Source organism: Paramormyrops kingsleyae, chromosome 18 (genome assembly GCF_048594095.1).
Source record: "Paramormyrops kingsleyae isolate MSU_618 chromosome 18, PKINGS_0.4, whole genome shotgun sequence".
Lineage (NCBI taxonomy): Eukaryota > Metazoa > Chordata > Actinopteri > Osteoglossiformes > Mormyridae > Paramormyrops > Paramormyrops kingsleyae.
In genome coordinates this window covers 7055455-7073222 of record NC_132814.1, presented here as the reverse complement: position 1 = coordinate 7073222, position 17768 = coordinate 7055455, and the positions used below count along the sequence as shown (strand labels likewise).

The 17768-nt window shown below is 43.5% G+C and overlaps 1 protein-coding gene across 5 annotated transcripts in view; it reads right to left on the bottom strand.

Annotated features, from left to right (window-relative positions):
* Window positions 1–17768, bottom strand: part of doc2b (double C2-like domains, beta) — a 209524-nt gene that overhangs the window by 141089 nt on the left and 50667 nt on the right. For 4 of the 5 annotated variants that reach the window (XM_072701925.1, XM_072701923.1, XM_072701924.1 and 1 more), the window contains 2 exons: window positions 12363–12476; window positions 11694–11846 (listed from right to left, as the gene is read on the bottom strand). The exons of the other annotated variant lie outside the window; for it this stretch is intronic. In XM_072701925.1, the coding sequence (XP_072558026.1) occupies window positions 11694–11846; window positions 12363–12476 (267 nt within the window). The remainder of the gene's footprint in view (window positions 1–11693; window positions 11847–12362; window positions 12477–17768) is intronic. 5 annotated transcript variants of the gene reach the window in all.

The window sequence follows — 17768 nt, the reverse complement described above, 5'->3', positions numbered from 1 at the left end:
AGGCAGGACGGGATGGAGACTTCGTGCAAGAGCGAACGCTGAGACAGGGATGAGGCAGGATGGGATGGAGACTTCCCACGAGAGCGAACGCTGAGACAGGGACGAGGCAGGATGGGATGGAGACTTCCCACGAGAGCGAACGCTGAGACAGGGACGAGGCAGGATGGGATGGAGACTTCCCACGAGAGCGAACGCTGAGACAGGGACGAGGCAGGATGGGATGGAGACTTCCCACGAGAGCGAACGCTGAGACATGAAACATGAAGAACAACAATGATTCAGACTATGACTCCTCATGGGAGGCATTCCTGTGGACAGCATTCCTTCCTGTCCTCCTCTTCTCCGTCACTCTCACCTTGTCTCCTTGATGTGTCTTTGCTGAGTATGACAGATGCATGTAATATGTCACGATGTTTTACAGCTGCCATCGTAACCTGACACTCATGACGCGCACTGTTCCAGTGGCTCTGGGGAGTTTCTATGTATGTTCGTAAAAAGTGTGATTAAGATATCAGTGGGATGTTTATTTATATCGTCCCTGGAATCTTCAGATTAATAGAATGCTTATTTTTCTGCCTTTTGATTTTAATTCAAATGCATGCTGTAAAACGTGAATCTACGGAGTCGCTTCGTTAAATCTAAACTGCATGTGTCAAAACGATGGATGCTGTCAAGGTGATCCCCTCAGTGCACACTCAACGCTGATAATAATCTTTTCTTCTCTAGACTGTCAATGAACTGTTAAAGAACAAGAAAGATTTCTGATACAGAAACATCTCGCCTCATTGGCTTTGTTATTCAGTTAGCGTAATTAAGTGTTGTATTTATCCGGGGAGAAGCTGACCTGCAGAATCTGCTCAGATTGGCTCTCTTCAGTTCTCTTTTTCATACTCAGAAACTCCATGAACAGATAATTATGAACCGCTATAATAAATAGAAATATATATATAGTCTACAAGTATACAAATAGCTCTCTTTGCTCAGATTTCAGTTCATTATTCCATGCACAAAGGATTATACCTTGATACAAACATTGTAACAGTTGTCATTCATTTTTGCTTTCTGAAACTGCAAAATACATCTTTAATGCACAATCACCCAGGAGAGCAGGAAGTCTCAAATTCTTTTATATGCCTATTTTATCTTCCTCTTCCTGCATCACAGCCACTGGAATGTTTATTGAAGCATCACCTGATATGGTCTGAAATCAAAACTGCATGAAGAAGGTATTCTAAATGGTTCTTGGGGGTGGGGGGGGGGTACCTATTTTCAAATTCTGAAGAACAAATAAAAAGGAAATAAAAAGCATGCATCCAGGGGTGGACTGGCAACAAAAAGCAGACCAGGAATTTGCCGCTGACCAGGAGTCAAATCAGGAGTTGACTGACAATGAAATAATGCATTATCCATTAATCATCTTCTGTGATCAACCTGGGAACAAGCTGGTATTGAGTGATGGGACAGACAGCCCTGGTATAGAGGCAATATCATGGCAGTCTGAGGAGAGACCGGCACTCACAAGCCCGGCTCCCCGGGATTAACCCCTAAACTCCTGAAGGCCAGGCCGTGCCTGTATGCAGCAAACCCTGCTGTCCTTGTTTTTCTGTCCGCCTGCCTCTACGTACCACTACAGGCCACAAATGAAAGCGAGAGAGAGAAAGGTGTGGATCCGATAGAACTCTTGGAAAATCCACGGCTCGGTGATCCCCATCTGCCGGGTACCCGTGAGTCCCAGGCTGCTGGCGGGTGGGCGGTGCCAACTGCTGCGTGGCTGCCTGGCGCCGCAGCTGAGGTTCTGCAGTGTGAAAACCCAGCAGGGAGATGCCAGGGCAGAAGTGCACGGCGTGCACAGACAGGGCGTCTCACTGCAGCACACAGCTCCAGACACACAAACGGAGATTCATTAGACCGGAGAACGAGAATTGACTAAATTATTGTGGCCGTGGCTTAAATGAACAAATAAATATTCGCAAATGAATGAAAACATATTAGACACCTTATTTAAATATCTCACGGCATTAAATTCCACGACAACATAAAGAGTCATGGACATTCTATCGGCCTGAATAATTACAGACAAATGTCTTCTCATTTGCTTGCTGCAGTGACCGACATGGCCAGCTTTGGTGCAGAGGTTGATCACCGGGTTTCTAACCAGAACAGATTATTTAAATACAGATTTAAGATTACTGAAATATATATAAATCAACATTTACACAGCCTGACAGTTTATTTGCTATCACCACACAACATTAAAGCTTCCCTCTTCACAGACAAACTGCGGTTCTGCGACTCCATAGGGGACTGTGGTCTCTAACTGGGCACCAGGGGAACCACAGAACAGCTTCACATTTTCTCGCTGCAGTTCACTCACTTACTAGCTAATTGCCTAATTAGTAGAGACTGCCTAATTAGGGTCTGTTTTTAACTTTTTAAGTTGTAAGTGGACCTGCACTCGTTGCTCAGTCTTGGGGTCGCCTACCTGAGCTTCTGAGCTCCATGGTTTGAGCTCCATGGTTCTACATGGAGGTACTGGTTTTTCGTTTGACCTCCATTGAGGATCTAGTTTCTTCCATAAACTTCTGTTGTGTGGAACTCCTGCAAGAATTATCATAAACGGAAGTTTGACTGACAGCGAATCCTTCTTAGTGTGGCCCGTTGTATGTAACTGGATTCTCAATGACACTGTGAAGAGAGATCTTGTGGCATGCAGAGCGTGTGCAGGCAATCTGCCGACACATTTTGTAAATCACACACGCATTGCAACATTGAAACATGTTTTTAGCCTCCGAATAATCAGAACATTATATATTAATTATTCAAAATTAATTTAAAAAATCATGCATTATTGGTAGGAGATTCATAGCTCTTTGTTTATTTTCGGGGTAAATTTCTTACTTTATTATTACTAATCTTAGTCAATTCCCTTTTTATCACACCCTTTTGTATTATATTTAAACTGCAGGGAACAGGAAGGAAACATTAAAAACGGAGCCTTAAGACAGCACTGTGCCACCACAGTACCTTCAGTGCACCTATGTGTACAAGGAACTTTGGAATCCATCCAACAGACATCGCATCCTTTGCCGTTTTAATTGGGCTGAGATCTGACGGCTGAGATGAGCATGAAAGCCCCTGTTCTGTCTGGCATATTCAATGAAATCACATCAGGAATTTATGCACTTCTGCCCACAGATACTGTCTGTCCCTGACAATGACACGCCAATGTCACCCCAGCCACTGGTCCCTGTGGTTGAGTACCCAATGACACGCCAATGTCACCCCAGCCACTGGTCCCTGTGGTTGAGTACCCAATGACACGCCCTAGCATCCTCATATGTGAAAATCATTGAGACCTCTAAATGAGGCATCTGAGCCTGCCAAGCAATGTCATACATGACCCAACGTGCAATGGCATGTTAAATTAACTGAAGAACGATGGGAAACCACCTGCAATCCATCCATCCACCCACCCAGGATGGGGCACCAACCTATTACAGGGCACACTCACACACCATTTACACACATATACATCTACGGGCAATTTGGTAACTCCAGTTAACCTCAGCATGTTTTTGGACTGTCGGGGTAAACAGGAGTACCCGGAGGAAACCTCATGATGACACGGGGAGAACATCAAACTCCACGCACATGGAGCCACGGCAGTGACTTGAACCCTGGTCCCAGAGGTGCAAACCACTGTACCACCATGCTGCCTGAAACCACCTGCTTTGTACTATAATGTATTTATTCCTCATTTACACAAATGCTTCTTTTATTTTCATAGTCACCTATAAATCTCTTCATAAAAACATTAATGATCTGCTGGCCCTGGGTAGATTTGTAGAAAAATCTATACAATCCCTACCTATTCCCACAACAACAAGCAAGCAAAATCATGCCAGGTTTTACTGATTGTATGTCTGATACACTTAAGCCATTGACACAACCAATGCAAAACATGCAGAGGCTTATTAATTTGTCGTAGTCAGATATCAACAAGCAAAATTAAGCAACACTTTCTCAACACGTATTTGTTTTGTCATTTATTATGATGAGTTTAGATCAAGATAATCAGAAAGGTCTGGACAGTTATTAATTACTGTGACAAACAGTCCCTCATTATCAAACAACCACCACTAAGTAATCCCTAGTTTTAAAAAACAGCCTTGATTCCTCAACAGGATTCTTTGCAAATCTGCTTTAAGGACAGTCAAGGTCTTTATTCTGAAGAGCAAAACCCTTCATATGCTTCAAAAACAACTTAAGGATTCTTCTAAAATATATTTCTGAGCTGAGTAAAATGCATGGACACTGACGGGTATGGTCACCCGATACTCTGGCGTGTCACCCCTGATACTCCGGCGTGTCACCCCCGATACTCCGGCGTGTCACCCCCGATACTCCGGCATCGGACTACTGAGCCAGTCACCTCGGTCAAAATGGCCCCCTTCTCCATAAATGATTATCTCCACTTGACATATACATGCAGACTCTCCTTGGTAATTATCCTTCACTGTCACTCCATTGATTGTGATTTTGTGCCTCATCAAATCTATTTGTTCATCCACCCAAATCTATTAGTATCTACCTATGCTCCAAAGGATATTTCAATAGATTGCTCGCAGATAAAATCCTGGTAACCTACTGCCCCTATTCTTCAAAATCAGATTAGTAGCTCTCTAATGGCTTCTTGTGGGTTTTTCTACAATAAATGAGATTAAGGAGTTTCATTTTTATCCAGGGTTTTTCAGAAATGTAAGTGTCTGCCTGGTATCTTTCTGGAAGCTTGTGGGAGTTTTACTTACACTAAAATGTTCCAAAGACATAACGAAAAAATAATTGGTTGAAAGAGATAACCAATCACATTGCAGAGGAGGTGGGTCAAAGCAACTAGAGGTGCGACCAAGACATCTGATTGGTTGGGCTTGCCTCCTCTAGTTGCTTGGACCCACCTCCTCTACAATCTGATTGGTTATTTCTCTGAACCAATAATTATTTTTGTTCTGCCCTCAGAACATTTTTGTGTAAGGAAAACTGCTATGAACCACCCCCCCCCCCGAATGCGTCGAAGAATCTCAAAAATCTCTTGACAGATTGCACTGAAATTCTTCAAAGCCGAAAACCTCGTCATCATTCTAGAAAATACTGTGCAGACCTCCAAGATCACCAAGAACCATAGACAGCTTGCTTTATTAGAACAAGAGTCTTGGTGCTAGAACACTGAATCAAGACCCTTGTTTTCCAGCAAATACTTTGAGCCATAGCGCTTACCAACAAAAAATGCAGCACCTTTCTAAGCTTCTGAGAGCATAGATCGATCCAAAGCATTTCTGCCTGGCTAGTAGACACCTACGCGCGCAAGAGCACCTCCTCATTTATCTTCTCTCACCTCCAGCTACAGCCCATATACACTTCAAAAGTCTTGTATGGTGAATATAATTAACTAAACCTCAAGCCACAAAAAAGGAAGGCAGAATTTCTAAGTGATTATATTAAGCAGTAAATTATAAAGAAACATATGAGAAAAGAGCCCTGTAGTTTCACTGGTGTGCAGTAGAGTCAGTGTAATTAATTGCATGAATATAACTAAAGTTTGCCTCTGGCCAACACACTGAAAAGATAATCAGCACTGATGTGCTCTGTGTAGCCAAGATTTTCAGCTTATAATATACACAATATATCACTATATGAAAAACACACTGCAAAGGTTATTTTGAGGGATACAGACAAAACCACAAATAGGATTCCCTCCACTGGGCTCCTTGTGTCTATAAGACAGTATTTTGAGGCTCACGAACCAGCCAGGATTTCTAGAGAAATATTATAGTCAAGCAATATAATTTTTTTTAAATACAGTTTAGGTCCAGAACAGATGCTATTCCCTGGTTTGAAACCAGTGCCTATAATGTATAATATCTTTATTTCAGGTTATTTGTAGTCCAGTTTTTGAGCTGCTGTGAAGTCCAGCCAACTAACCACCAGATGTTTTTGGTGCAATGGTTTTGTCTTTTAGTAGTTGTGTGGCATGTGTGTCAAAGAACAGCACTCACAAATATTTAAAAAATAAGAAAATAATTAAAAAAAAATGTCTGCTATTCAATGCTCTTTGTAAAAACCCGTTACCATCAGTATTGTAGAAAATTGCATTTTTTCGAATGTTGTTTAAGGGTGCAGCATCATGATGCCTTCTTAAGACGACCTTGAGACCGAAAAGACCTCTGGCTACATTCCTTAACATATTGCTTTAAAGCAGAGTTTCCTAATCCGGTCCATGTTTTTTCTCCCTCTGAGCTCCCAGCCAGACAGTCCACATCTTGACTGTGAACATGGGGTGTCTGTAGGTTCCCAAGGAAAAGGCCCCGTTTCCTGTAGCCATGCAGCAATGACCCTGTAGCTTCTTTTCATTCATGGTCAGTGACGGCATTCACCCTGTACTACCCCAGGTACAGTGCTGCTGCAACAGGAAGCATATTTTTATATTACCTCTATATTGTGGCCATATTTCACTTCAAAATAGATGTTCATGTATGATAGTATGACATAGCACTATTAAAGAACTATTAAAGAAAGAACTGAAATAAAAAATAAAAAATAAATAGATTTTATATATATTATACACACACACACACTCACTCACACAGAGAGATCGACTGAAATTGAAAAAATGGTTAGTTTTAATCTGCTTAGGACTCAGTCTGCTCATTTGACTGTATGCATGTCAGTAATGTGCTGAGTGGTTGCCGTGCAAGTTCAGAGAATGACAGAATAAAATGACCTCGTTAGACAGACATAGAGCAGTGATGATTTCAGCATAGCGTTTAAGGCACAGAACATGGCAGGTGCCTGCTGATCACTGCAGACACCCCTGTACTGAGCTCTCTGAATACTGACCTTGGCGGAGGATAGAAAAGGAGGAGGAGGGTAAAGGCTGCATCAGAGGATGTGACCACACTCAGTGAAGCTCAGCGTAAGTAGGTTCAGTACATGAAAATAAATAACAGCTCCACAAGAAAACACAATTGTGCTTTGATCTGACATGTTTCCCACTGAGATTCAAATGCTAGACATCATCACCTATCCTATCTTATACCATCTCCTATCCTATCATATCCTATCCTATACCATCTCCTATCCTATCATATCCTATCCTATCCTATACCATCTCCTATCCTATCATATCCTATCCTATCCTATCCTATACCATCTCCTATCCTATCATATCCTATACCATCTCCTATCCTACCTTATCCTATCCTATCCTATGCCATCCATCTCCTATCCTATCCTATCTATCTCCTATCCTATCCTATCCTATCCTATACCATACCATCTCCTATCATATCCTATCCTATCTATCTCCTATCCTATCCTATCCATCTCCTATCCTATCCTATCCATCTCCTATCCTATCCATCTCCTATCCTATCCTATCCATCTCCTATCCTATCCTATCCTATCCTATTCATATCCTATCCTATTCATATCCTATCCTATCTATCTCCTATCCTATCCTATCCTATCCTATCCTATCCTATCCTATCCTATCCTATTCATCTCTTATTTGTATCAGCCAACTTCCTGAAGGCCATCCAATACCGGACAGCCAGCTGTATCATAACACACGACTAACAGTTAGCTGCTCGGAGTACATGTTTGCCAGTGATGGCATCTCTGCCCATTGTCTGCCTGGCGCAGACAGTGATGAATAGGCGCCAGCACGCATTCCCATACACGTAGATGATAGAGCCGCAATTACGTAATCATGCTGTCAAAGAGGAGAGGGAGCCAACTTAGAAATGTCAAGGTAAGTTGGATAAAGGAGGCAAGTGGGCAGGGCGAGGGTGGGAGACAAAGGAGTGTAGATGTAGGAGCGGAGGTGGCGGGGTGGGGGGGGGATGGGACGGGGGGGAGCTCGTCACACAAGCCCTTCTGAAAACAATTTAGCCCCTCTTTCAGAAAAACCTTTTGAAAAAAAAATTACAAAAGCATAAGTGCACTCCACAGCTCCCCCCAAGTCCATGAGAGATTTGGACAGAAGGACATTGTAAGGGTTCCACACTGTGCATTATGTAAGTGAAAGCGCAGAATACCTAAACCTACCTAAGTTAACGGGAAAAAAATAAGTCAGGCACTAGTTTTTCTAGCATTTGGTGAGAAACACGGAAGGAGCTGCATGAATGCATTTGTCCTTAAGATAGGTGTTAACCAACACCGCAAGCTTCTGTATCACGGTCAACTCCTCAGGAACTACAGCTTTATAGTTCTTGAATGTAGGTTTTTGTAGCTACTGTACTGTTTGATTTTATTTTGGTTGTGTTATGGGAGCTGAATACATCGCTTGACAAAAAAGTACCACAGTTTGTGTCTCCAGTTAGCTTAAATAGATACGTCTTTGACATTATGCGCCAAACACATAAAATTAAGTAAATAATGGTGTAACCACTCAAATGCTTAGGGCCTCCTAGTGACCCACAGCCATCGGCACTGATGAGCGGAAATAAAACACATCAATGGCTAACTGTACGGCTCCCATTATCAATGGCTCAAGAACTAATGACCAACAGAACTAAAACATAAACTTCCTTCCACAGTTTAATCAGTGTGCCATTAACAGTCATACTCAAATTGTAAAAATCATCATACAAGGGCGGCGTTGATGAGCAACAAACAAAAAGACAAGAATCAAATTCTGAGGTTTCATCAAGTTATAGTAATTACAGAGATTAGGCACGGCAGGCCAACCAAAGTTGGATGTAGAAGAGAAAGCAATACTATCTGCTCAGTAAGAGAGAAAGCAGTACTAACTGCTCAATCAAAGAGAAAGCAGTACTATCTGCTCAGTAAGAGAGAAAGCAGTATTAACTGCACAAAGAGAAGGCAGTACTCTCTGCTCAGTAAGAGAGGAAGCAGTACTAACTGCTCAGTCAAAGAGAAAGCAGTACTATCTGCTCAGTAAGAGAGAAAGCAGTACTATTTGCTCAACAAGAGAAAGCAGTACGAACTGCTCAATTAAAGAGAAAGCTGTTCAAACAGAAAGCAGTGCTATTTGCTCAACAAGAGAAAGCAGTACTAACTGCTCAATCAAAGAGAAAGCAGTACTATCTGCTTAGTAAGAGAGAAAGCAGTACTAACTGCTCAATCAAAGAGAAGGCAGTACTATTTGCTCATAGAGAAAACTGAACTATCTGCTCAGTAAGAGAGAAAGCAGTACTATTTGCTCAACAAGAGAAAGCAGTACGAACTGCTCAATTAAAGAGAAAGCTGTTCAAACAGAAAGCAGTGCTATTTGCTCAACAAGAGAAAGCAGTACTAACTGCTCAATCAAAGAGAAAGCAGTACTATCTGCTTAGTAAGAGAGAAAGCAGTACTAACTGCTCAATCAAAGAGAAGGCAGTACTATTTGCTCATAGAGAAAACTGAACTATCTGCTCAGTAAGAGAGAAAGCAATACTATTTGCTCAACAAGAGAAAGCAGTACTAACTGCTCAATCAAAGAGAAGGCAGTACTATTTGCTCAGAGAAAACTGTACTAACTGCTAAATCAAAGAGGAAGCAGTACTAACTGCTCAATCAAAGAGAAGACAGTACTCTCTGCTCAGTAAGAGAGAAAGCAGTACTAACTACTCAATCAAAGAGAAAGCAGTACTATTTGCTCATAGAGAAAACTGTACTAACTGCTAAATCAAAGAGGAAGCAGTACTAACTGCTCAATCAAAGAGAAGGCAGTACTCTCTGCTCAGTAAAAGAGAAAGCAGTACTAACTGCTCAATCAAAGAGAAATCAGTACTATTTGCTCAGAGAAAACTGTACTAACTGCTAAATCAAAGAGGAAGCAGTACTAACTGCTCAATCAAAGAGAAGACAGTACTCTCTGCTCAGTAAGAGAGAAAGCAGTACTAACTACTCAATCAAAGAGAAAGCAGTACTATTTGCTCATAGAGAAAACTGTACTAACTGCTCAATCAAAGAGAAGGCAGTACTCTCTGCTCAGTAAGAGAGAAAGCAGTACTAACTGCTCAAACAAACAGAAAGCAGTACTACCTACTCAACCAAAACTCTTCAAAAATGCAAAAACCTTTATTTAAAGACCATATGCATTAAACTGTGGTAACTTTTTTTGTTACTGGATGTTCTATTTGTAATACAAGTTATAATGAATAACTCAGACTATTCACTGGAGGAGAAAAACACAGCAATCCTTGCCTCTAAATGAAGTAAATCCTCTAGTAGCAGACTTGCTACAATAAAGCATGAACTGAAAAGTCTATCCACAAATTATAAGTAGTTTGCATACTATACAGTACAGGAAGTGAGAAGTTAAAATCACCATTAAGCTAATCAATAAATGGCTGTGAATTCTTGTGTTAATATTCCACTGACAGAACATTTTTAAGTATGCTTTTAATATTCAATCGGCCAGCAAACTTATGTGGTAAAAATAAAGACAAGTTGTATGGCTGAAAGAGCTTTAAAAGTATTGCAAGTATTCTTAGTAGGGAAAATAAAACATCAGTTTGTGATAAAAGATGACTAGTTCCACGACACCCAATAGTGATTATATAAAATAACTAATTTAGTCATAATTGAATTAATAATGATTTACGTCCAAGAATCAGTGCCTTTAAACATAGATGCCAGAAGAGTTGTTATTTCAAGGGGAGGTTGGAGAATGACTAACACACTGCCATTGTGTAAATGGGGCCTAATTTGATCTTCCTACGAGACTGTGAGATGGGGGGCTGTGTGTGTGTGGGGGGGGGGGGGGGGGGGGCGGGGGGAAGGGGTAGGGAGCCGCAGACTGCTCAGGCCTGTCATGCATAAACATTGTAGAGTAGGTGAAGAGCAGTAACAGACAACACTTAGCAACAAAAATCAATTTATTATTCTACTCATTACGTGGCTATAGACAAATAAAATCCTAAGAATCACACTGTGAAATATAGTTATTGTTTGTTTATGTACGTATGAGCTAATATGGGAAAGTGTTAAATAAGTATAGCATTTTAATCTTCACGCTAGGAAACAAATTGTATTTAATTGAAATTAGAATGCAGGGGGTTAATTATGGTCACCTTTTCAGTCTTAATAAACATGATCTGCCTTTATACGTTTCTGCCACACATTTCATACAAGGGGGAAACAAACCACTGAAATGTTTTTTATCATGTGGGGCCTTTGTGATGAGGGGAAAAAGCAACAATCAGAGAAGAATGCAGAGAGATACCTCTCTGCCTAGCAAGGACTATTCTACATAATTAACATGAAGATCCTGTACAGTGCTAACTACACAATCCATAGGTTGTCCGTAACACCTTCTAAAAAAATCTACATTCAAAATTTTAAGTGTCACATTCCTTAAAAAAAGTGCTGCTGTAAAGGATGACTAAATTTTGTATTGATTATTACATAATGAAGAGATGCTGCACCGACGAAACAGTCAACAATGTGTTCAAATTACGCGTCATGTAGTCATCGAATCTATACGTGGAAAAAATGATCTACTCTTAGGTGGCTGCTTGTGTTATAGATCAGCTTATCCAGTGGCCCCGGGGAGGGGGGGGGGGGGGGGGGCGGGGGAGGGGTAAATCAGAGGTTCCTTATTCTATACGCCAAATAGAGGCCAATAAGATTTACTGACCCCACCCCCCTTTCTGGTCTTTAATGTGTGGAGTCAATTTTGCTGCACTCACTCAGTGAAGGCTGACTACAGTCCGTGTCAGCGAGCTCCGCGGCGAACGAGACGCCGCTGTGATCACTGCCCAGGCTGGAGTGACTGCTGAACAGAACGCCGCCCACTGACTTGGCTACGCAGCCGGCTCTTTGCACCAGAGCCCCACCGAACACTAGGATCAAAGAAAACAGCAGCTTTTACTTTGAACCCAACGCCAGCATTTTTATACAATGAAGCCATCGTGACACTATGTCATCATATATACAGACAGACATAGATGCATAATAATGCATACTTACTGATGCTAAAATACAGAATGAAGTACAGATATTTATCAGAGAACATCACCACAATGATGTTATATTTACTGTCAAACCTCGTCTATGAACGTTATTATCTAAGGAAAGACAGAATTGTTTATTTACTATGAACTTTACAGTTCCCATAAAAGCAGGCAAACAGATGCCCAGTATTATTAAACTGGCAAGTAAGCAGGATTAATGGCCATTTGTGAGTCGTTGTGGAAGTGACGGATGCCCCTGTTGTCGAATGGCATTTAAGAGTAATTATATCCTTGGCGAATGTGACAAGGCGGCAACAGTCAATGCCACCTGTTATTCGCAAGGGAAGGAGAGTCCTAGCGGAAAGGTGGCAGAATGTCTTTAAGTGGTGTGTGGGAGGGGCTCACCTGGATGCCCCTGCTCTGTGCCCGCCGGGTCACTCAGAGACCTGGACGTGCAGGCCTTCTGCTCCTGGCTGGACTCACTCGTCTCCGACTCACTGTCACTGTCACTGGAGATCACTGCACAGGCAGAGGGGCGACCGTCAGTTACCGGCACGTCCATTACAGAGGACAAGAAGCTTCCTTCATTTTTACTGAGCACCGGTACAATGTTCCCGATAAATGGATTTGGTGATGAGATTGAGTAAAGCGAAGGACAAAGTACATGGCAAAGTATATGGGCAGGTTCCAGCCCCCTCCAGGTTATTTAGCCTACAGATGATCACATTTTAGACAATTTAATAAATGGTTCCATTAAAATGATCCCAATATTCTGGACTTTCGTGCAGCAGTTATCTCAGTCAGGGGCCTGTTTCCCCCTGAGTATGGCATTTGGCTAACATGCTCTCTACAAACAAAGTGGAAAGGTTACCAGACTCAAGCTGTGCTTGTTTCCTAACAGACTCCACCAAAAAAAAAAAAGTGGCACAGAACTGATTAGTCAAGCCTGTGGACGGACGAACTAACGACAGGGCCTTTTAACACGGTGCGCCATGACAGCCGCGGCTTATGTTCTGTCCTTTGCACGGAAATGGATGGACAGACGCGAAGAGGCCGCACTGTGGGGGTGGCCAGTCGCTAAGGGCAAGGGACACGCAGCCGCAGGTGGCTGTGGCTGCTCCATCTACAAGGGGCCACCTTGGATGTCGTCAGCTGACAGGCACATGCTCGTCCCTTTCAGTGGAGTGAGGCCAAGCTGAAAATGAATATTTTTATCTGGAGGGAAGTCAAGACCATGGCTGACGTGGGCCCAGCTTCCAATTTTCCATTCCCATCTGCCATGGTTTCAATCAGTCTGGGCGACTGGCACTGTCTCGCCGCTGTGATTTGCATCGACCCTTCTCTACCCACATATTCTTACTACCCTCACCCGCTAAAAACTCCATCCGGCGCCCCAATGTGCCTCTCAATCTGTCCTGGTGAGCAGACCTCGAAGAGCACCGACTTCTGTCTCACCGCTGACTCACTCCTCTCAGATTTTACGCCAGTCGCTGACAGGACCACCGGCCACGAATTTCATTTTAAGTTTGCGAATGTAACACAAACCCAAAATAAAAATGTCATCTATGAGTAATTGGCACATTTTAAGGGAAAAAGTTGCCTTTTGCTGATTAGTTCCAGTTACGAGCATAAGGACTCTTTTAAACTAGACTGTGAATCACTCTGTACTCATACTGGAATTAAGTGAGTCACTCTGCATTAACAGGTACATATTCAAGGTTTGACACAACCAAACAATGGTGTTAAGCTACTGTAAATCTAATATTAGCAAGTACTGGCTAACAAAAAAAAAAGCAGAAGCATTCATTTGCCAGACCAATTTATTATGGCAGATTTGGTGTAAACATGCCAGTTAAAGAGATAAGAGGAGAAAAAAACACAAATTTCTAAACTGCTCAGTTAATGCCATTTATTAATTTGAAACCAAACCTTCTACTTTCCATCTGTCTTTGCCGCAACTCCACGTCTGGCAGGCGAGTCAGGTTTTTAACTAGACTGTGGGCGTCCATTAATCCAACACACGAGGACGTCGACAAAATCCTTTAATGACGGATCATTCAGAATAAACCAGATGAGCATTTGGGAATATAGGCTGTGCTGGTGTCCTGAAATACAGCTGAATCCAGCTAATTACGTGGAGCACATGACCAATTATTCACAACCAATTAATTTCAAAATATACTCAGTGACAAAAAAAAAGTTAGCCACCCAGACGGGGAGGTGGAAATTAAATGAATCTGCACATAGTGAAAGGTCATGTGACTGTATCGCAATGAGTATAATATCAGACCAAATGGACAACAAAGTTGGCAGAATGGGCACACTGCTGGTCCCATGTCAGTAGGGTGTGGCACCCCCCCCCCCCCAGGACTGGATACATGCAGAAATACGGTGTTGTAACTGGCCCTCGAGATCCTGCAGATTGGCAGTGGGTCTGAGTTGACCTTCAAACTGATCCCACACATGTTCGAATGGGGAAATATTAGGGGACCTGGCTGGCCACAGGAGGACATCAACATGACGCAGGCAGTCCATAGACACACATGTCGAAAGCGTGTACCAGGGTGCTGTCTCAGGAGGGGTAAGACAAATGCAGGATGTCACTGGCATAGCACTGTGCTGTCCATCAGGGTCTCCTGAATCACTACCAGAGATGAGATGAAGTCATACCCTATGATGCCAGGAGTAACACCGGTGTGTCTCTCCACATCATTGGCAGGATTGTGTATGGCAACATACACACACACAGTGGTCTGAAACTGCTTGTCCTATTCAAGGTCAGGAGGAATGTAGATCTTGGATGCCAGGGGCACAAGGCAGGGAACAACCCAGGATGGGAAACCAACCAATCGCAGGGCAAGGGCGGGCACACACAGACACACAGACCGGTGGGCAATTTGGTAACTCCAATTAGCCAGGGCATGATTTTGTACTTTTGTACTGCGGGGGGGACAATCAGAGTACCCAGCAGAAACTCCACAATGACAGAGGGAGAATATGCAAACTCCACACACAGAGCCATGGCAGAGACTCGAACCCTGGTCCCAGAGGTATGAGGCAACAGTGCTAACCGCTTCATCACCATGGCTTCCTAAGACTTCCAGCACACTAAGAGTCAATTATTGACTTTGTAGTTGTGTCATCTAACATCGGGCATTGTGTTTTGGAGTTGGCTGAAGAGCAGGCCATAGTTATCAACTGATCACTACTTGATGGATTTGATGTACACAATCCAGACGGACAATCGTAGTTTGCAGGGAATGCTGAAGCATCAGTGCGGGAATAATTCAACTCACACATCCAGAAAGTGGTAATGGACATCGAGGCTGGGGAAACTGAGACTGAATGTGCAAGGTCTCAATCATCGCAATGGCGGCAATGAGTTGTGGTTAGAAGGCAATCGGTCCTTCACACCGCAGTAACCATAGATTCTACTGCTGGACACCGATGGTGAGGGAAAGAGCCAAGATGAAGAAGGAGACCATCAAGACAATGCTTGCACGGGGGTCTGAAAAATGTTGACAGGTGAAAAAGTCTGCAATGAAGGTAATTCATGGAAGCTAAAGTTTATGCTTGGGAGGAGTTTGGAGAAATAGCCCAAAAGATGGTCTGGCAAACCACCGGACACTATAGGGGAGGGTGGCAGGACCTGGAATTTAGCCTAAATCTTGGCATTTTGTCAAGCGGTGGAAAAAATACTTTGAGGGATTGAAATCATTAAATCTTTGATGCCAACTGTGAAACGACAAGAGAATCAGCAACTCCAGATCCAAAGTGATGGTACTTCCTTTTGTTTCAAGAGAGGGGGCAGTCTACCATTAGGGGAGGAGTGTAAGTACCTCTGGATCCTGTTCACAAATGACGGTAAGGAGGAGCATAACAGGCAGACTGCTTTGGGGACTGCACTTCTAGCAGGAACATAACAGACAGACTGCTTTGGGGACTGCACTTTTAGCAGGAGCATAACAGGCAGACTGCTTTGGGGACTGCACTTTTAGCAGGAGCATAACAGGCAGACTGCTTTGGGGACTGCACTTCTAGCAGGAACATAACAGGCAGACTGCTTTGGGGACTGCACTTTTAGCAGGAGCATAACAGGCAGACTGCTTTGGGGACTGCACTTTTAGCAGGAGCATAACAGGCAGACTGCTTTGGGGACTGCACTTCTAGCAGGAACATAACAGGCAGACTGCTTTGGGGACTGCACTTCTAGCAGGAACATAACAGGCAGACTGCTTTGGGGACTGCACTTTTAGCAGGAGCATAACAGGCAGACTGCTTTGGGGACTGCACTTCTAGCAGGAACATAACAGGCAGACTGCTTTGGGGACTGCACTTCTAGCAGGAACATAACAGGCAGACTGCTTTGGGGACTGCACTTCTAGCAGGAACATAACAGGCAGACTGCTTTGGGGACTGCACTTTTAGCAGGAGCATAACAGGCAGACTGCTTTGGGGACTGCACTTCTAGCAGGAACATAACAGGCAGACTGCTTTGGGGACTGCACTTCTAGCAGGAACATAACAGGCAGACTGCTTTGGGGACTGCACTTCTAGCAGGAACATAACAGGCAGACTGCTTTGGGGACTGCACTTTTAGCAGGAGCATAACAGGCAGACTGCTTTGGGGACTGCACTTCTAGCAGGAACATAACAGGCAGACTGCTTTGGGGACTGCACTTCTAGCAGGAACATAACAGGCAGACTGCTTTGGGGACTGCACTTTTAGCAGGAGCATAACAGGCAGACTGCTTTGGGGACTGCACTTCTAGCAGGAACATAACAGGCAGACTGCTTTGGGGACTGCACTTCTAGCAGGAACATAACAGGCAGACTGCTTTGGGGACTGCACTTCTAGCAGGAACATAACAGGCAGACTGCTTTGGGGACTGCACTTTTAGCAGGAGCATAACAGGCAGACTGCTTTGGGGACTGCACTTTTAGCAGGAGCATAACAGGCAGACTGCTTTGGGGACTGCACTTCTAGCAGGAACATAACAGGCAGACTGCTTTGGGGACTGCACTTCTAGCAGGAACATAACAGGCAGACTGCTTTGGGGACTGCACTTTTAGCAGGAGCATAACAGGCAGACTGCTTTGGGGACTGCACTTCTAGCAGGAACATAACAGGCAGACTGCTTTGGGGACTGCACTTCTAGCAGGAACATAACAGGCAGACTGCTTTGGGGACTGCACTTTTAGCAGGAGCATAACAGGCAGACTGCTTTGGGGACTGTACTTTTAGCAGGAGCATAACAGGCAGACTGCTTTGGGGACTGCAGGAACATAACAGGCAGACTGCTTTGGGGACTGTACTTTTAGCATGCAGGGGGATGGTAAAGCAGGATGAAGCTGCTCTCCTTGGTCAATCTACATCCCGATCCTCGGCGATAATCGTAAACTGTGGATAAAGACCAAAAGTCAAACCAAAGGGAAGAACTAGCAGCTGAAATGAGGTTTCTCTACAGAGTAGCTGGTCTTGCTCCTCGTGAAAGGGGGAGGAGTGTGAAGATCTGGTAGAACTTTAAAACAGAGTCACCGCTCCTCTGGATTGTGAGGAGTCAGGTGTGGTGATTCAGGCATCTTTTAAGGATGTTGTTTGAGATGCCTCCAAAAAGAACTGTTTCAGGAATGTCCCAATGGACAGAGGCCCCAAGGAAGACCAAGGATGTGCTGGATGGCTTGAGAATGTCAAGGGATGCCCCGCTCTGTATTAGATAAGTGGTTAGCAGATGGACAGATGGAATGTCAAATAGATTATTCTGGAATCTAGAGATCAATTGAATCAATAGGTCAGAAAAAAATTGCTCG